The sequence below is a fragment of the Tupaia chinensis genome, unplaced genomic scaffold (genome assembly GCF_000334495.1).
Source record: "Tupaia chinensis unplaced genomic scaffold, TupChi_1.0 Scaffold000014_1, whole genome shotgun sequence".
Classification (NCBI taxonomy): Eukaryota; Metazoa; Chordata; class Mammalia; order Scandentia; family Tupaiidae; genus Tupaia; species Tupaia belangeri.
This window is the reverse complement of record NW_006159444.1, coordinates 7,086,426-7,107,563: the sequence shown is the minus strand read 5'-3', so window position 1 is coordinate 7,107,563 and position 21,138 is coordinate 7,086,426. Positions and strand designations below refer to the sequence as shown.

Genomic DNA, 21,138 nt, shown 5'->3' with positions numbered 1-21,138 from the left:
GGGGGGGGATGCCCACTCCGCAGTCCCTTCTCCTCCATTCTCCTCTCAGGATCTTGGGCACTCACGCACACGCACCCGGCGTGAGTTTAAGCCACTGGGTCCGGGACCTGAACCGTGGTCAACTACATGGGAGTTCAGCAACATAGCCATTATTCTAACTGCTGGTCCCAGTACTTCATTTTTTTTTTATGCCTAATCCTCTGTTGTATTGATATAACTCATTTTGTTTATCTGTTAATCTGTTGATGGACATTTGGGTCATCCCACTTTTTGGCTACTCTAAATAATGTTGCCATGAACATTCATGTACACATTTGTTTTTTAGAATTATTTTATTTAACTTTATTTATTATTATTATTTTTTTTTTTTCAGTTTGATCAGACAGAGAAAGAGAGGGGGAAAGTGATAAAGCAAGCCACCAGGTCCAGGACCTGAACCGTGGTCGGCCATGTGGGAGTCCAGCATCTTTAACCACTATGTCACCTCCCGGCCCCTTCATGTACAATTTTTTTTTTTTTTTTGGAGAAGTTTTTGCTATAGGGCGCATGCACTCGCCAGAAAGACAGAGAGAGACGGTGAGAAATCATCCCCCAGGGGGATGACCACGCCGCAATTCCTTCTCCTCCATTCTCCCTTTGGGATCTTGGGCACGCACACACATAGCTGGTGTGAGTTTTAGGCTGCCAGATCTAGGACTCGACCTGCAGTCCACTATGTGGGAGTCTAGTGATGTAACCATTACTCCATCTTTTGGTCCCTATTCAGTTTCTTACCTATTTTTTTTTATAAAATAATTCTTTTATTTGGGGCTTGCAGGTTAAGGCACTGGACTCCCACATGGCCAACTGTAGTTCGAGTCCTGGACCTGGCAGCTTGAAACTCACACTGGGTGCATTTGAGTCCATGCCCAAAATTCTGAGAAGAGATTGGAGAAGGGATTGAGGCATGACCTTCCCCCTGGTGGTGATTTCTCACTTTCTCTCTCTCTCTCTCCAGTGAGCAATATATATCCCATAGCAAAAATCTCTCTTAAAAAAAAAAAAAGAATTATTTAATTTATTATTATCTATTTTTTTTTTTAATTTGGCCAGCGAGAAACAGACAGAGACAGAGAAGGAAAGTGAGAAAGCAAGCCTCCCATTCCAGAACTCAAACCACCATCAGCCATGTGAAAGAGTCCAGGACCTCAACTACCATGCCTCTTGCTGGCTCCTCTTACCTATTTCTTAATTGGACTATCTTTTTATTGTTGAACGGGTACAATTTAAAAAATTTTGAGGAGGCCAGTAGGTGGCGTGGTTAATGTGCTGGACTCTCACATGGCCAACCGCAGTTCAAGTCCTGGACCTGGCAGCTTGCTTTCTCACCTCCCTTTTTCTCTGGTGAGTGCACATGCCCTATACCAAGTTTTTAAAATAATAAATAAATAATTCTTTAAAAAATATATTTTTTAAGGGACTGGTGTGTTAGTTAAAGGCTGACTGGTTCCAGTCCCAGACCTGGTGGCTTGGTTTCTCACTGGTTTTTGTTTCTCTCTCTCTGCCTGTCTCTTTCTGGTGAGCTTGCGTGCCCTGTAGCAAATTAAAAATAGTAATAATAATTATAGCAAATTAAAAATATTAATAATAATAAGAATAATAAAATAAAATAAATACTTATTTGGTAACATTTTTTTCAATGTGGTAAAATGCACATACATAAAATTCACCCTTTTACCTATTTTTGAAGTATATAGGTCAGTAGTGTTAAGTATATTCACATTGCTAAGCAGCCAATCTCCAAAACCCTTTTTTTTTTTTTTTGGAGAGATTTTCACTATAGGTCGCGTGCGCTCGCCAGACAGACAGAGACATAGAGACAGAAAGCGAGAAATCACCCCCCAGGGAGGATGGTCACGCCACAATCCCTTCTCCTCCATTCTCCTCTCGGGATCTTGGGCACGCACACACACGCACCCGGCGTGAGTTTTAAACTACCGGGTCTGGGACGTGAACCGCAGTCGACTACATGGGAGTCCAGCGACATAGCCATTACGCTAACTGCTGGTTCCCTCTAGAACTCTTTTTTAGAAACATTTTTTAAATTAAAAACATTTTAAACATTTTCTCAGGCTAGTAAGTGACTTGGTGGTTAAGGTGGCTGGATCCCACTTGGCTAACTGTGCAGTTGAGTCCTAGACCCAGCAACTTGAAAAACAGACTGGGCACATGTGCATGCTTGTTCAGAATTCCCTAAAGGAGGGAGAAATGGAGGAAAAGGGATTGTAGACATGACTATTCCCATGGGAGGGTGCTTTCTCACTTTCTCCCTCTCTCTTTCTCTCTCTCTGGGAGCACATGTGCCCTCTGGCAAATTAAAAAAAAAGTATCTCCCTTCATTCTGCTTGGCAGTCAGAAGGCAGTCTCTCTAGTGCACTCACTAGAGAGAAAGTACCCCCTGCTGGGTTGTGATCACACCGTAGTACTTTTTCCTCCATTTCTCCCTCCTATCAGGATTTTGGGTGTGTATATATGCACGTGTTCCATGTTTCTTTGAGTTGCTGGGGCCAGAATTCAAACCACCATCAGCCATTTGGGGTCCTGTTCCCTATGTACAGGGCGTAACTACTGTGCCGTGGGGCTGGCCCTCCATTTTCTGTTCCTATGAATTTGATGATTCTATGTGTGTCCTTAAGTAGAATTACACAGTATTTTTGTAACTGGTTTATATCACTTAGCATAATATCCCAAGGTTCATCCATGTCATAAATTATTTCAATTTTCTCCCAAAATGGATGCATTTTTTTTTTTAGAGGTTTATGCCTTAGGGCACGTGTGTTGTCCAGAGAAAAAGAGATAGTGAGAGGGAAAGTGAGAAATCACTCCCTAGGGGGATGGCCACGCCGCAATCCCTTCTCCTCCATTCTCCTCCTGGGATCTTGGATACACATGCAGATACACCTGGCGTGCGTGAGTCTCAAGCTGTTGTGTCCAGGACTCAACCATAGTCAGCCATATGGGAGTCCAGTGACACAAATCACTATGCCATCGGCTGGCTCCTAAATGAATGCATTTTTATTTAAACATTTTTTAAAGAATTATTTAATTTTATTCATTATAATTTTTAACTTCTAAAATTTGACTACTGAGAGAGAAAGAGAGGGAACGTTGAGAAATTAAGCTGCCAGATCTGGAATTCAAACCACAGTCGGCCATTTGGGAGTCCAGCACTTTAATCTCCAGGCCAGCTGCTGTCCTCTAAATGCATTTTTAATTACTTACATTTTTTGAGTAACCTATCACTCTTTTTTTAAAAGAGAGAGTTCTGCTATAGGGCACATGCACTCACCAGAAAGAGACAGAGAGACAGAAAACGAGAAATTATCCCCCAGAAGGGCTGGCCACATCACAGTCCCTTCTCCATTCTCCTATTGGGATCTTAGGCTTGCATGCACACACACCTGGCATGAGTTTAAGCCACCGGGTCGAAGACTCAAACCCCAGTCAACTAAGTGGGAGACCAGTGCAATAACCATTATGCCATCTGCTGGTTCCACCTATCACTCTGAACAAGGTAAACAGTACATCTCTACATGTTTGTACAAATGCATATACACACAGTAAGCTTACAGCATCCTTGGATGTTCACTGAACCAGGTATGAGTAGGACAGAATATTATTAATTATATTATATGGACAAGCAGTTGTGATTTTCAGTCATGCAGTGATCCTCAGCAGTGACCTGGCCAATTTGGGGAACAACTATTTCTGGACGTTACACTCTGAGGCTAATTATTTCTACCTGTATAAATGGATAGGCATTTTTTTTTTAAATAATTAGTTTAACATTTATTTATTTATTCATTTATTTATTTATTTAAATATGACCAGAGAGGGACAGAGTGAGAGAGACAGAGAAAAAATGAGAAAGTAAGCTGTCAGGTCGAGGTCCAGGACCTGAACTGTGGTTGGTCATGTGGGAGACCAGCGCCCTTAACCACCATGCCACCTGCTGGTCCCTGGATGGGCATTTTGTTCCCAGCATCACCTTTGGTCACCCTTTGGCAGAAAACATCTATGACAGGACCCTTTCTTTGATACGCACAGGATGTTTTCTTGGCCAGAACAATGGATAAAGCCAGTGACTGTAGCAAGAGCCAGTCAACACACCTTTCATTTCAAGGCTACTGAGAACCCAGAGGCTTTGGCCAAAGACACTGGGAAAAATGGGGTGGAGGTTGGCTTTGCCATCAAACCAAGAAGTATTTGGCACCATGAGCTTATTGAATAACTTGGCTATGACAGTGGTACCTGGGTTTGGAGGGTTGGAATTCTTGGAAGATATGAAGTCAAAGATACCCTGGTTGAGGACCCAGTTCCCATCTTTGGATATAGAGGTCAAGGTGGAGTTGATCTTGACCCTGTCCATAAACATGTAGGGGCAGGAGCTAACACTGTATGGCAGTGCCATTATGAGAAATGATGACCTCAGATCTGTGATCAACCTGCGAAGAAGTGTTTGTTCAGAAGGTACTCAGAAACATTCTTGAAGAAACCACACAGGAGACCATTGTCTGTCCTTGTTCATGAAATCTCCTTTTTACTGGAAAACAGGACTGCTGAATTCTAAATCAGGTTACAGTTGAGGCAGTGCTACTCTTCTGAGAAGTTACTCCAGTGATTAAAATCTATTGTGCAGAATGTTGTCAGAGGCTAGAAATTGGTGTGTATAAAACTTGTATTTTAGGGGCTAGTGGGTGATGTGGTGGTTAAGGTACCGGGCTTTCACATGACTGACCACAATTCGAGTTCTGGACCAGGCGGCTTGAAAATCACAGGTGGTATGGTGGTTAAAGGCACTGGACTTGCACATGGCTGACTGCGGTTTGAGTCCTGGACCTGGCAGCTTGCTTTCTTACTTTCCCTCCTGCTTTCTGTCTCCCTCTCTGTTCAAATTAAAAACAATAATAATGATGATAAAATAATAAAATAATAATTATTTTTAAAAATCATGTCAAGCATGCATGCATACATACTTAAAATCCTGAGGGGAATGGAGGAGAAGGAACTGTGGTGTGGCCATACCTCCTGGGGCATGATTGCTCATTGCCTCTCTCCATATCTAACTCTGTCTCTCTCTCCAGCGAGTATACTCACCCTACGGCAAATGCCTAAAATTTTAAAAATCTTGCATTTTTAGTGGTTAAATACCATTACTACTGGAAGACTTTATTTATTTATTTATTTATTTTGGAGAGGTTTATGCTATAGGGTGTGTGCGCTCACCAGAAAGACAGAGACTGAGAGACAGAAAACGAGAAATCACCCCCCAGGGGGGAATGGCCATGACTCAATCCCTTCTCCATTCCCCTCTCGGGATCTTGAGCACACACGCACTCGCGCCCAGCGTGAGTTTAAGCCACCAGATTCAGGACTCAAACCACGGTCAACTACATGGGAGTCCAGCGACATAGCCATTACGCCACCTGCTGGTCCCGAGACTTGATTTTTATGAAGAGTGACTATATGGTCTAACCTTTCTTTCTCCCTCTCTTCCCCATGCATATGTTTGTGTGTGGATGTGTATGTTTTATGTATATATCTGTATTTCTCTCTATATATTCTTTATACAGATACTTACTTACCTTTTTTCTGAGCTCTTTAAAAGTAAGTTGCAGGCATAGTGCTCTTTACATTTAAAAATAGGATATTTTCTTACATAACTACAGTAATTATCCAAACGTGGAAATTAGCATCGACACAGCATTGTTAGCCAATTTATAGACCTTATTTAGATTTCATTGATTGTTCTGATAATGTTTCTTATAGAGGAATAAAATACAGATCAGGAGTTTTATTCAATCGTCATGTCTTTTTTTAAATTTTCTTTAAAGAAAGATTGAGAACTGTTCTTCAGTCTTTTCTTTTTGGCCTTGAAATTCCTTATGAATATGGGCCAGTTATTTTATGTAATATCCCTCAATTCGGGTGCATTTGATGTTTCTTCATAATTCAATATGGGTTATGCATGTTTACTTAGAATATTTCAGAAGTGGTGTATCTTAGCAAAGCCATGTGATTGTAATGTGTTTAATTATTGAGGATATCAACTTTGATCATTTGATTAAGGTAGTGTCAACCAAGTTTCTCCACTGAAAATCTTTTTTCTGAACTCAATTGTAAAGTTACTGTTTTTCTTTTTATAGTTAGTATCTTTGAGATTACGTAAATATCCTGTTACTCATCACATGTTTGTCCACTGGTTTTAGAATCTATTTAGAATTTTTGCCTAAATCATTATGTATGTATAAATGTTAAAACTGAGACTGTGGCCCAAAGACAATTTTCCTAAATTCATCATTTCCTCTATATTTATTAGTTGGGAACAGTTTCCTCTTATTCTCCATTCATATAGTAATAGAAGTATGTATTTATTACTCTGGATTCTGAATGTATTTTTTGGTCAACTAAGATCTGGTAGTAAAAGTGAATATTACTACTGGATCTAATTTTTTTTTTTAAGAGAGAGTTTTGCTGTAAGGCATGTGCACTTGCCAGAGAGACAGAGAGATAAAAAGTGAGAAATCACCACCCAGTGGGGCTGGCCACACCACAGTCCGTTCTCCTCCATTCTCCTCTTGGGATTTTGGGCACACATGCACATGTGCCCGATGTAAGTTTTAAGCTGCTGGGTCCAGGACTCGAAGCACGGTCAACTATGTGGGAGTCCAGGAACATAACCATTATGCCTTCTGCTGGTCCCTTATCTGATGATTTTTTAAAAATGAAAATACTAGGCATTTAAGGACAGCTTTTGAGATAACATTTATTAGTTTCAACCTCATATTTTGGAAGAGCACTGAAATGCAAGTTTTTAAAAATGATAGAATAGGGAAGGCCTTATTTTTTTGGTTTGGTCCAAAGCATAGTCAATATGATTATGACATACATACTATGAACATAAAAATACATATCCTTGGGGCCAGCCTATGGTGTGCTGGCTAAGGCTTCTGGATTCCACATGGCCACCCTTATGGTTAGAGTCCCAGAGCCAGTGGCTTAAGGAGCACACTGGGTGCATGTACATGCATGCCCAGAATCCCAAAAGGAAGGTGAAATGGAGAAGGAGGGATTATGGCCTGTCCATTTGCCATGGGGTGTACTTTCTCACTTTCCCATTCTCTCCCTTTCTCTCTTTCTATAGTGAGCTCACGCACTCTTTGGCAAATTAAAAAACTAGTGAACAAACAAAAAATATATATGTATCTCCTTTGATCTCTTTAATTCTACTTCTAGGAATTTATCACACAGACATACTTTATAAGATTTTCATAAATACTATTATTATCCTACAGATGTACTATTTATTTATCTACTTATTTGTTGTAATTTTTCAGGCAACTAGGTCCAGGTCTCAAATCACAGTTGGCCATGTGGGAATTCAGTACCCTAACCACCATGCTACCTGCTGGCCCTTGAGATACACCTTATAAAATTATAATGTTATAGAAGATTGGAGCTAATTTTAATTCTCTCAGTTATGTTTGCTGTTTCAATTTATCCATATATGAATATATTACTCAGCCATCAAAAGAATAAACAAGCTGCTTAAATATTAAGCCTTCAAAATATAACAGAAGAGGGACCAGCAGATGGCATAATGGCCACATTGCTGGACTCCCATGTTGTTGACCACGGTTTGAGTCCTGGACCTGTGGCTTAAACTCATGCTGGGCGCGTGTGCGTGCGTGCCCAAGCTCCTGAGAGTAGAATGGAGAAGCGATTATGGCATGGCCATCCTCCCTGGGGGGTAATTTCTCGCTTTCTATCTCTCTGTCTCTTTCTGTCTTTCTGGCAAGTGCATGCGCCCTATGGCAAAAACCTCTCAAAAAAAAATAAATAAATAAAAAAATAAAAGATTTCTAAAACAGAATTTTTAAAATGTAGTTCCTGTGTAAATATAAGTATATAATATGTTTTTATTGTCTTGGTAGATAACAAACATAGACATACTGGTAGAAAGTTAATAATCTCATTTTATATGCCACTGTGTGAATATTTTAGTCTTGAAAAAAATGAATATTTGTTTTCTTTTGGCAGCATGCGTATGCACTAGAACTTCTATTTGATCAATTGCATGAAGGAGCTAAAGCTCTCGATGTAGGATCTGGAAGTGGAATCCTTACTGCATGCTTTGCACGTATGGTAAGAGCTTTATTTTTCATTGTGACCCCCAACAGAAGCATATTATATGATTTGGTATGTTTTTATTTATTTATTTATTTCAAGGTTTTTTAATATATTCAATCACTTGCAAAGTGAATATTCCAACATGTGTACATTTCTCACCAGTCCAGTTGATAATACTATAAAGTTATCTTAAACAGATAGTACTTCATTTCTTCGTCCCATTGATGCTTTGCCTCTCTATTTTTCTCCTTCATGTCCTTTCTCAGATTCTACTCCTTCACCCACCCTCTTCTCACACTATATCTGGTATTCACAACCATTTACTGTGTTTCTATATCCTTTAGTCATTCAGTTTTGGTCATAGCATGCTGACTCTTGGTATATGTTAAGTGGAGATGTCTCTCCTTCAGAACCTGACTTGCTTCACTCAGCAGTAAATCTTCAATATTCATTCACTTTCTATCAAAAGCCAGGGTCTTGTTTTTTATGGCTGAGTAGTATTCCATAGAGTATATGTGCCACCATTTTTCAATCCATTCATCTGTTCACGGGCATTTGGGTTGGTTCCATGTCTTAGCGATTGGAAATAATGCCGCAATAAACATGATGTGCAAGTACTCTTCTGATTATGAATTCTTCTGTCCTTTGGGTAGATACCAAGGAGTGGTATTGCTGGATCATATGGTAGTTCTATTTGTAGATTTTTGAGGAACCTCCAAGTCGTTCTCTACAGTGGCTGGACCAATTTACATTCCCACCAGCAGTGTAAGAGAGTTCCCCTTTCAGCACACCACTGCCAGCACTTATCATTTTTTGTTTTTTTAATCTTAGTCATTCTGACTGGGGTTAGATGGTATCTTATTGTTGTTTTTTGATCTGCATTTCTCTTACAATGAGGGATGTTGAGCATTTTTTCACATGCCTTTTGGCTATTTGTATGTTATCTTTACTCATCTTTTAATAGGATTGATCATCTTTTTTCAGGACAGCTGCTTAAATTCCTTGTGTATTCTGGTTATCAGTCTCTTATCTGACATATAGTTTACAAAAATATTTTCCCATTCTGAGGGCTGTTGAATCATTGTAATTACTGTGTCTTTTGCCATACAATGAACCATAGTCAGCCATGTGGGAGTACAGTGCCCTTTACCACCATGCCACCTGCTGGCCTCCCCAAAACATTAATACTTCTTAATTGTCCATTATAACTAGCTGGACATTTATTCATTTACTTATTTGGAGGGAGAGCTATTTGTTATAGGGCACATGTGCTCTCCAGAGACAGAGAGAGACAAAAGACAGAAAGTGAGAAATCACCCCTCCCTCCAGAGTACATAGCCATGCCACAATCACTTCTTCTGCTAGGATATTGGTCACACATGTACATGGGCCCTACATGAGTTTCTAGCCACTGGGTCCAGGATTCAAACTTCAGTCGGCCATGTCAGAGTCCAATGATATAACCACTAGGCCATCTGCTGGCCCCTGTTAGCTGGAGTTCTTAAGCTCAAAATTATGCATTTCAGTACTTTTCTTATCTCTGCTTTTCTTAGTGTGTTGTCCTCATTCTTCTATCTGATTTTTGAAATATAACATCAACGTTCACTTACCTCTACTTGAATATGTTTGATTTATCATGATATATTTGTTTATTTATTTTAGGGAATTTTGCCTTAAGTTACATGGGCTATTCAGAGAGAGAGAGAGAGAGACAGAGACAGACACAGGAAAGTAAAAGGGAAAGTGAGAAGTCAACTCCCAGGGGTTATGACCATGTCACAATCCCTTCTCCTCCATTCTCCTCCCAGAATCTTGGGCACACACGCCCTGAGTGATTTCTTTCTTTCTTTCTTTTTTTTCTTCTTTTTTAAAGAGGTTTTTGCTGTAGGGCACGTGCACTCGCCAGAAATAGAGACAGAGAGACAGAAAGCGAGAAATCACCCCCCAGAGGGGATGGCTACGCCGCAATCCCTTCTCCTCCATTTTCCTCTGGGGATCATGGGCACGCACGCATGCACACACGCTTGCGTGCCCCCGATGTGAGTTTAAGCCACCGGGTCTAGGACTTGAACCGTGGTTGACTACATTGGAATTCAGCGACATAGCCATTATGCTAACTGTTGGTCCCAGTCTGCCTGCTTTTTGCATATAGAAATGCTATAGGTTTCTGTATGTTGATTTTGTATCCTGCAACTTTACTATATTCATACATTACTTCCAGGAATTTTTTTTTCTTTTTTTCTTTTTTTCTTTTTTTTTTTTTAAGAGAGGTTTTTGCTATAGGGCACGTGCACTCGCCAGAAAGACAGAGACAGAGAGATAGAAAGCGAGAAATCACCCCCCAGGGGGGATGACCACGCTGCAATCCCTTCTCCTCCATTCTCCTCTCAGGATCTTGGGCACACACATACACACACACCTGGTGTGAGTTTAAGCCACAGGGTCCGGGACTTGAACTGCAGTCAACTACAGGGGAGTCCAGCGACATAGCCATTACGCTAACTGCTGGTCCTGACTTTCAGGAATTTTTTTCATGGATACCATTGGGTCTTCTTTGTACGCAATCATGTCATCTGCAAATAGAGTTTCACCTCTTCTTTTCCTACTTGAATGCCTTTTATTTTATTCTCTTTTCTGATTGTGTTGGTGAGGACTTCCAGTACTATATTGAAAAGGAGTGGAGAAAGTGGGCATCCTTGTCTTGTACCTGTTTTAGTGGAAAAGCTTTCAGCTTTTCTCCATTCAGGATGATGTTCGCTATGGGTTTTTCATAGATAGCTTTCCTCCATATGTTGGCTTCATTCTCAGACTCTGTCTTGTGATAGTGATCCTAAAATGGTAGCTAGTAGCTCCCCAGCTACATTCTCTCTCTCTTTGTCAATTTCTTTTTCTTATGTTTTTCCCATAGGGTGCATGTGCTCCCCAGAGAGAGACAGAGACTGGAAAAGTAAGAAATCATCCCCCAGGGGGATGGCCACACATGAACCTGTCTCCTCCATTCTCTTGGGATTTGGGGCATGCACACACATGTATCCAGCATGATTTTCAAGCCACCAGATCTGGGACCCAAACCATAGTCAGCCATGTGGGAATCCAGCGCCTTAACCTCTATAACACCAGCTGCTTTCCCAGGCTACATTCTTCTAGGTTCTTAACTGGCAGAAAAACATCAAGTGAGCCTGATTTCTGAACATTCTTACTGGTTTATTAGGAATGCAAGTAGAGTTTCTTTTACGTTAGGAAAAGTGCTCTTAGAAAAATGCCTTATTTGTTATATAGTTTCATCTTCCATCTTTTATTACCAGAAGCTTATCTAGAAATGACCATCTAGTGTATAACCTTGGAGTAAGTATTTGTCTGGGTCTAGATAATCAAATCAGACCGATTATGAGAATCGTGTGCCTGGTGGCCAGACAGGAAGATTCCGGTCTAGTTACGTGTTAGACTGTAATCCTTTGTAACTTGCTATATATATGTAATCAGCAGGCTTACCAAAATGTAGGCAAACCCCAGAAAGGTAGCAGTTTTGTCTGATTGTTTTCATTAATGTGTCCTAAGTATCTAGCACTGTGCCTGGCACGTAATATGGACTCACGTGTTTCTCTTCAGATGATTGGCAAAATCCTTATTAATGGGTATCAGGGTTTTGTTTTTGTTTTTGTTTTCCCCCTAAGGTTAGAAATAGGATTTAATTAGTGACTCATTTTATGTACTTCACATGTTTATGTTTGTCCCCCCCCCCCAGGTTTTTTTTTTGCTACAGGGTGTGTGCGCTTGCCAGAAAGAGAGACAAAAAGTGAGAAATTACCCCCCAGGGGGAATGGCCACACCACAATCCCGTCTCCTCCACTCTCTTCTCGGGGTCGTGGGCATGCAAGCACACGCACCTGGCGTGAGTTTAAGCCCCGGGTCTGGGATTCAAACCACGGTTGACTACATGGGAGCCCACCGACGTCATTACGCCAACTACTGGTCCCCAACATGCTTACGTTTTTTGAGGAATATTTGCTTTTAAAAATTGTTAGGGTTCTAGTTTTTTTTTTGTTGTTTTTTGTTTGTTTGTTTTTAATGATATCGCTGTTTTTCATACATTTACCATGTGCTAAACAGTTTTCTGAGTACATTTCATGTGTTTTCTTATTTAATCCTCATACCTTTTATGGGCCGTATTCCCATTTCCTCTTCGTTTTATAGCTGAGAAACCTGAGTCATAGAAAGATGTTAACTTGCCAAGTCACGCAGTTGTAAGTGATGAGACTTAGATAAGAGCCTGGATAGTCTCACTTCAGAGCTTTTATTGTGTTCGTTTTATTATTATTTTTTTAATATATTTTTTCTTTTTTTTTTTTTTTGAGAGGTTTTTCCTATAGGGTGCATGCGCTCGCCAGACAGAGAGAGAGAGACAGAGAGACAGAAAGCGAGAAATCATCCCCCCGGGGGGATGGCCACACTGCAATCCCTTCTCCTCCATTCTCCTCTCGGGATCTTGGGCACGCATGCACACGCGCCTGGTGTGAGTTTAAGCCGCCGGATCCAGGACTCGAACCGCGGTTGACTATGTGGGAGTCCAGCAACATAGCCATTACACTAACTGCTGGTCCCAGTGTTCGTTTTATTTTTTACAATTGATTCTTGGAGCCATTTTATATTTTTTATGTATTTTTATGTTTTCCACTAATGGAAGTAGAATCAGGTGTAGCAATATGTAATGTTACATTTTTGGGTGGAGTTTAAATAAAAAGTGATCGTAGTACCCATTAAATATTGGCAGTTAAATCCTACTTCAAAATTGTGGATTTAAAATTTGGAAATCCAGGGCCAGCAGTTGGCATGGTGTTTAAGGTGCTGGATTCCCACATGGTTGACTGTGATTAGAATCCCAGACCCAGCAGCTTGAAACTCAGGCTGGGTACCTGTATGTGTGTGCCCAAAAATCTCAAGAGGAGAATGGAGGAGAAGGGATTACAATGTGGCCATCTCCTCTGGGGAGTGATTTCTCACTTTCCCTCTCACTGTCTCCAGTGAGTGCATGTACCATATAGCAAAAACCTAAAAATAAATAAGTCTAAGCAATACGATTTTTTTTTTTAGTATTATAAGTTTTTGTAATTTATCCTAGCTTCTTAATTGCTTGGATATAAGTATTCAGTGAAGGTTATAGTCAGAAGGCTGTATATGGTAAAGAATTTATGATAAACTGAGTACTTAATCTAATCAGAAGCATGAGTTGTTTTCTTCTTATTATGTAATATGACTTTAGATAAGAAAACACTCTAATAATACTTTAGAAAAACAGAATCAACTTAATGAGCTACTGAGTTGTTTTCTTTTTCCAGGTTGGATGTAGTGGCAAAGTCATAGGAATTGATCACATTAAAGAGCTAGTAGATGACTCGATAAATAATGTCAGAAAGGATGATCCAGCACTTCTGTCTTCTGGGAGAGTGCAACTAGTTGGTGAGTATCAAGTAAACTGTGTTGTTTTCTTCTCCAGAGGATTTTTATTTTTGGAAGATCTTAAGCTATATAGTACTTAATTATTGCATGTAAAAAGCATTCTTTATTTACTTTTATTTATTTATTTTTTATTATTTTTAAGTTTGCTTTAGGGCATATGCACTTATCAGAGCAGAGAGAGAGAGAGAGAGAGAGAGAGAGGAAAAGTGAGAAAGCAAGCTGATAGGTCCAAGACTCGAACCATGGTCAGCCAGGTGGGAGTCTAGTGCCTTAACCACCACACCACCTGCTGGCCCCATAGTGCATTTTTTACATTCACTTTTAAGTACTTTATAAGAAAAAGAGTTATTTTAGCCCATTAGTGAATGTATAGCATTCTGTCTATTTATGACTTAAATTTCACATTTTTCTATTAGCTGATGAGACTGAATAATCGCTCATGTGTTTGGCCATTTGGATTTCCTCATTTGTGAAGTATCTGTTGAGGTATTGGATTTTGTGTATCCACCTTTGATTTGTAGGGCTTCTAAAGACTAGCCCTTTGTGGGAACCAGCAGTTACCGTAATGGCTATGTCGCTGGACTCGCACGTAGTCGACCGCGGTTCATGTCCTGGACCTGGTGGCTTAAAACTCACGCTGGGGGACCAGCAGTTAGAGTAATGGCTATGTCGCTGGACTCCCATGTAGTCGACCGCAGTTCACGTCCTGGACCGAGGCTTAAAACTCACGCCGGGTGCGTGTGTGTGCGTGCCCAAGATCCCGAGAGGAGAATGGAGAAGGGATTGCAGTGTGGCCAACCGCCCCGGGGGGTGATTTCTCGCTTCCTATATCTGTCTCTCTCTGTCTGTCTGGCGAGCACACGTGCCCTATAGGGGGAAAAAAAAAAAACCTCTCCAAAAAAAAAAAAAAAAAGACTAGCCCTTTGTTTATACATAATGCAAATCTCTTCTCCCCTCTGTCCTGTGCTTTTACATCCTAATAGTGCTCTTTAGATAAACTGAAATTCTCGATTTTAATGTAGTCAGACTTACCAATCTTTTCTAGTACTTTTTGTTTCCTGTTTAAGGGTATCCTGAAGTCATGAAGATATACTTCTGTTACTTCTTAGAAGCTTTATCATTTTAACATTTCATGTTTAGGTGTTTGCTATTCCTGACATTGGTTTTTGTTTATGTATGAGGGAGGAGTCCAGTTATAATTTTCCATATGAATATCCAGTTATCTCAGCATAATTTATTGAAAAAAATCTATCTCTTCCCCATTTTAAACCTCCCATACTAGAAGTCTTCACAGTCGGCCTCATCTGCACAGATTTTTGAAGTATGAACTTGTATCTTTCAGTGGGAGACGGAAGAATGGGATATGCCGCAGAAGCCCCTTACGATGCCATTCACGTCGGAGCTGCTGCCCCAGTTGTGCCCCAGGCTGTGAGTCTGGAGTTTTTCTGTATATTTTATTCAACGATCATTCTAAAAGATTCATATAGAAATGGCTTCTAGATGGTGGTCAAAATATAATTAAGCTCGTATGTTGTACATTTTGGTTACAGTTACCTGGTACTCTTTATTTTTTAATGCAAACAGATACATAAATGACGTGAAAATCACCAAACCCAGGTCATGGCTGTTTCATTTGAAGCAGTATTTGATCCAAGTAAGAACTAGGACAGAAGTAGAATTGGGCGAGTCCCTCTGGAGCTCGTGACCTGCTAATCAGTGTGGTGTTTTATCAAATGCCAGAATGTGCAAGAGTATGGTAGGTGCATGGGAGACACGGCAAACACTGTCGTACATGGACACACAGAGCTTGTACTCTGAGAGATGTATCATACATGCAACAGGGAGACTAATTATAGCACTATAATACTGTATAATATAGAATGATGGGAAAGGAAATATGTATATTAGGGGCAGAATTTTGCATAGAGCAGTCACAGAGACTTCATGCAGGATGTAACTTAAACCAAATCTTAAAGAATAGTAGGATTTGCATAATTGGCTGTAAGAAGAAGGATGCTTCAGTATTTTGTATCACATAGTTAAGGAAATGTTTAAGGTACAATACCGATTTCTCATTTTAGTAAGACTGATAAGTTACATCAGCCTTTACTAATCTTTGGTTAAGTTCACTGAGCTCCTAGGTTTTGATTACATAAGAGAGTTTTCTTTTTTTGGATAGATTTTTGCTATAGGGTACATGTGTTCACTAGAAAGAGACAGAGAGACAAAGTGAGAAATCACCCCACAGTGAGGATGGCCATGCCACAGTCCCTTCTCCATTCTTCTCTCAAGATCTTGGGCACTCATGCACATGCACCCAGTGTGAGTTTTAAGCTGCCAGGTCCAGGACTTGAACCGAGTCAACTACACGGGAGTCTGGTGATATAACCTTATGCCTTCTGCTGTTCCCTTGATTACATAAGAGTTTTACATAATTTTTGACTAAATGACTAGAGGCTAAGAGTGACACTGTTTCTAATGCCTAGACTTATCCACTCTCCAACCCACAAAGGGCTCTTTTTTGCATGTGTACATCAGTTATGAGAAACTGAAAGTCGGGGAATGTGTTTGACTTGACTGAAAATCACTTACTGCCTCTGGCCCTATTGATGATCTGTTAAAAAAGGAAAGTTAGGCTTGGGGCCAGGTACTCACCCAGCAGTATGGCAGTGCTCTGTGATGCCGCACCTACAGGGAAGGTCCCAGATTGTGTTCCAAGATCTCTGTTACATGCCTGGCACACACTCGTGCCTGTGAGGCAGGCTGGCTGAGGCCGAGGGGTGGATCCTGGCATGAAAACCCTATTGAGGTGCCTGTTTCTTTGTCTTTCATAAGGGGGACAAATAAATAACTTGAAAAAGCATTAGAATCAACCAGTAGTTTTAGGATATTTTCATTGACATGTTAACATTATGTAGAAAAGTGTACAAGTCATAAATGAATGACTAATAGGTTTTTGTTTGTTTTTAAGAGAGATTTTTGCAAAAGGGCGCATGTGCTTGCTGAATAGACAGACAGACAACAAGAAATTACCCTCAGGGGCTATGGCCACACCACAATCCCTTCTCCTTCTCCATTCTCCTCTTGGGATTTTAGGCATGCATACACATGCGCCCTGTGTGAGTCTCAAGCTGCTAGGTCCGGGATTTGAACCATAGTCAGCTGTGTGGGAGTCCAGCAATGTAACCATTACACCATCTGCTATTTCCAGGTTTTTATCTATTTATTTTTTAATTGAGAGGTTTTTGCTATACAGTGGATGTGCTCGCCAGAAAGACAGAGGGAGACAGAAAAACAGAAAGCGAGAAATTATCCCCAAGAGGGATGGGCATGCCGTAATCCATTGTCCTTCATTCTCCTCTTGGGATCTTGGGCACGCATACACACATGCCCAGCGTGAATTTAAGTCACCGGTTCTAAGACTCAAACCGCGGTTAAGTTGCATAGGAATCCAGCGACATAGCCATTACACCAACTCTGGTCCCTCCAGGTTTTTAATTTTTTAGATTTTTTAGATTTTTGCCATGGGTTCTGCGGGCTTGCTGGAGAGAGACAGAGAAAGTGAGAAATCACTCCCCTAGGGGGATGACCACACCACAGTCCCTCTCCTCATTCTCGGGATTTTGGGCATGCATGCATACATACACACATGTGCACACACACACGGCATGATTTTTAAGCCATCAGGTCTGAGATTTGAACTGTGGTCAGCCCTGTGGAAATCCAGCACCCTAACTACCACACTACCTGTTGGCCCTGACCAGTAGATTTAGAAAAATATTTTTTTTAGTGATTTTTGCTATAGAGCAGATGTACTCACCTAAGAGACAGAGACACAGAAAGCAAGAAATCACCCTCTGGGGGAATGACCCCACCGCAATCCCTTCTTCTCCATTCTCCTCTCTGTATTTTGGGCATGCACGCACACATGCTGGGTGTCAGTTTTAAGCCACCAGGTCTGAGACTTGAACTGCAGTCGTTCATATGGGAATGCAATGTCTTAATCACTATGCCACCCAGCCAATAGATCTTTAATCCCTTTTAAAAACAACAAAAAACAACTTTTACAGCCTAGAACGAAGAGTTAAAATCTGAAATAGAACTGTGTTTAATCACTGGAGATGATCTTGAAGGTCATTTCTAGATTTAGCTTAGTATGAACTCAAATGTTGTAGTAGCCTGGTGGAAGTATTATGGCCATGTGTATACATGCGATTAAATATAGCTGTGCTGGAGCCAGCAGGTGGCAGGGAGGTCAGGCAAGCTGGATCCAATGGCTGACTGGGTGATTGGAGTCCTGAACCAGTGGCTTGAAAATTATGCTGGGATGGGGTGAGCAGGAGGTGTGGTGGTTAAGGTACTAGATTCCCACATGGCCGACCATGGTTCAAGTACTGGACCTGGCGGCTTGCTTTCTTACTTCCCCCCAGTCAAACTTTTAAAAAAATTAATAATAATATATAAAATTAAAATAATTCTTAGTAATTCTTTCTTCTTAAGAGAAGATTATGTTGGGCACATTTCACATATGCCCAAAATCCTAAGAGGAGAATGGAGAAGAAGAGATTGTAGCATGGCCATCCCTCTGGGGAGTGATTTTTCTCTCTCTCTCTCTCTCTCTCTCTCTGTCTCTCTCCAGTGAGCACACATAAAACAAAACAAAAGCAAAAACATGATAACTGCGTTGAAGGGACTTTCCGATTTATTTTTGTTTTTCCTTAAGTATGTATGTGTGTGTGTGTGTGTGTGTGTGTGTGTGTATGAGAAAGAAGAAGAAAAACTGACTTAAAAAATTTTATCAGAGGGTATGTGTGCTTTCCAGAGAAAGAGAGAGAGACAGAGACAGAGCCAGAGGGAAGGAGGGAATGAGAGAAAGCACCCCTCATGGGGCATGGTTATACTGTAGTCTCTTCTCTTCAGTTTCTTTCTCCTTTTGGGATTTTAGGTATGGACACACATTCACCCAGTGTGTTTCTCAAGCTGTTGGGTCAGGGGCTTGAACTGTGTAGTTGACCATGTGGGATTGAGCCACTTTAACCATCATACCACAGACTGGCCCGAAAAATGGACTTTTAAAAAAGTTTACTCTTTATTTCATGAGAGAGGACAGACAGCACACCCAACAGAGTCTCAGTGTGGTGATCCATCCCCACCCCCCAGCTGTGATCATGAGCATCTCCAGCAGACTCGAGGAGATCTCTGGCCACATCCTGACAGCCTCCCCACGCAGGTCAGCCTTGCCCTCTGTCTCATTTTACCACTGTGTCACCAGCTAGCTCCAGGATTGAATTTTGACAAGGTCATGTCATATTGGGATCCTACTGCTTTAGCCTCCCAGTTAGCTAAGACCACAGATGCACACCGCCCCTGGCCTGTCTGGGTTGGGCTAGAACCAAACCTAGGCCTCCTGTGTGACTTCAGCCTCCGAGTAGCAGCCTCTCAGCAGTGTATGCCAGTGTGGCGGAGCTGGCTTTCCAGACCGAGATAGCAGAGTGAAGATGTTTATCCCTCCTCTTGGGTGTCGCCACCAGACAGCGAGGACAAGAACCAGAAGCTTCGTCATACTCCATCAACTAGGAGATTATCCCTGTAACCTTGAGCTCTCCTGTGTGTGGAGATAGAAAGCAGATGGAGTAGCTGAGTCTGGAGGGTGGGGAGGCAGAAACCAAAGAAACCACAGAGTGGAGTATCATCGCAGAAGCAGTTCACTCTGCAGGACTCTGACGAGGCTTAGGAATCGAGGCAGGGCCTTGGAACCAAGGTGAGGCATGAGTCTGAAAAGGGGAATGCTGCTTACAACTCCATTTGAGGAGCCTAAGACATTTGTCAAAAGGTGAAGGAGGTAAACCTGTAGTTTCAAGAGATCCCCTGAGTGTCCATTCAGCACAATTAATTTTTTCTTTTTAAAGAAGAATTATTTTAACTTTCTCTCTCTCCTTCCCCCCATTTCTCTCTTTCTCCCTCCCTCCCCCCCCGCCCCGTCTCTTTCTCTTATTCTTTATTTTTTCCACCAGAGAGGGACAGAGTGAGCGAGCGAGACAGAGAGAGAGAGGGAAAGTGAGAAAGCAAGCTGCCAGTCCAGGACTCAAACTGCAATCAGCCATGTGGAAGTCCAGCACCCTTAGCTGCCACGCCATCTACCAGCCCCAACACAATGAATTTTTAAAATAAGAGAACCACAATATCTTTATGAAATTTCAAAATATTAGGGATAAGGAGAAGATTCTACGAATTTCCAGATAAACAAACCAGATCACCTGCCAAGGATCAGAAAGTCATCAGACTACAAAATAGCATTAAAACCCACGCGTTAGAGGAGCAGATTATCAGCATTTTAAACTGAAAGTGATGTCCAACCTAGAATTGTCTATGCATATTTATTACCAAATAAATAGAATAAAGATAGGTTTAAATTTACAAGTCTCAGTCTCTTTTAAAATGGTCTATGTACTGTTTTACAAAATGCTTCTGGGGGAATTCCTTTAATAATATAAAAAATAATATTAACATCAAAAAATGAGGAAATGAGGGAAGAGAGAGACAATAGGAAAACCAAAAAGGGAAGTAGGAAAAACCATAAAGAGGAAGCTTTTGGATCTGGAAAGCAGGGCATCCTTATCGGGGACTGGGTAGGAGTTCCCAGTTATTGCGCAAGGAATTTCCGAGATGCCAGCCATGCAGCAGGCCTGGACAGTGGCCACTGAGACTAGGTGCAGAGCAGGAGGAAGACGGCAGTAGCAGGGAGTCTTCACAAAAGAAAGAGTAAGGCACTAATTAGATAAGTTTGACTGTAAACATTTTCTTGAGAAGCTGTTGGAGAGTAGAAAATTTTGAGACAGTTACAAAGAAAATTAAGTGATAAAGAAAAGCCTTCAGAGGGACCAGCAGTTAGCATAATGGCTATGTCTCATAATGGCCCATGTAGTCAACCATGGTTCGCGTCCCGGACCCTGTGGCTTAAAACTCACGCCAGGTGCGTGTGCGTGCGTGCCCAAAATCCCGAGAGGAGAATGGAGGAGAAGGGATTACAGCATGACCATCCTCCCTGGGGGGTGATTTCTTGCTTTCTGTCTCTCTGTCTCTCTCTGTCTGTCTGGTGAGTGCACGTGCCCTATAGCAAAAACCTCCCAAAAAAAAAAAAAAAAAAGCCTTCAGAGACCAGCTGATGGCATAATGGTTGCGTTGCTGGACTCCCACATAGCCGACCATGGTTCAAGTTCCAGATCCGGCTGCTTAAAACTCATGCTGTCAGGCACGATTGTGTGCATGCCCAAAATTCTGAGAGGGGAATGAAAGAGAAGGGATTGTGGCATGGCCACCCCCACCAGGGGTGATTTTCTTGCTTTCTGTCTTTCTGTGTCTCTGGCAAGCACATGCGCCCTATAGCAAAAATCTCTCTCTTAAAAAAAAAGAATAAGAAAAGCCTTCAATTTTACTTGCAGAGAAAACAAAACTATTATATAAGAAAAAATAAATATTGAGTACCTCTTTGCTCAGCAGCAAAGTATATTT

The 21,138-nt window shown here is 41.2% G+C and overlaps 1 protein-coding gene and 1 pseudogene across 5 annotated transcripts in view; both read left to right on the top strand.

Moving 5' to 3' along the window:
• PCMT1 (protein-L-isoaspartate (D-aspartate) O-methyltransferase) overlaps positions 1-21,138 on the top strand; it is a 56,551-nt gene that overhangs the window by 25,000 nt on the left and 10,413 nt on the right. For all 5 annotated transcript variants that reach the window (XR_003548544.1, XM_014585989.2, XM_014585991.2 and 2 more), the window contains 3 exons: positions 8,080-8,184; positions 13,506-13,626; positions 14,969-15,054. Coding sequence is in view for 4 of the 5 variants with exons in the window: in XM_014585989.2 (XP_014441475.2) it covers positions 8,080-8,184; positions 13,506-13,626; positions 14,969-15,054 (312 nt within the window). In the remaining variant the exon portion in view is untranslated. The remainder of the gene's footprint in view (positions 1-8,079; positions 8,185-13,505; positions 13,627-14,968; positions 15,055-21,138) is intronic.
• On the top strand, positions 4,000-4,529 carry LOC102479203 (ribulose-phosphate 3-epimerase-like; annotated as a pseudogene).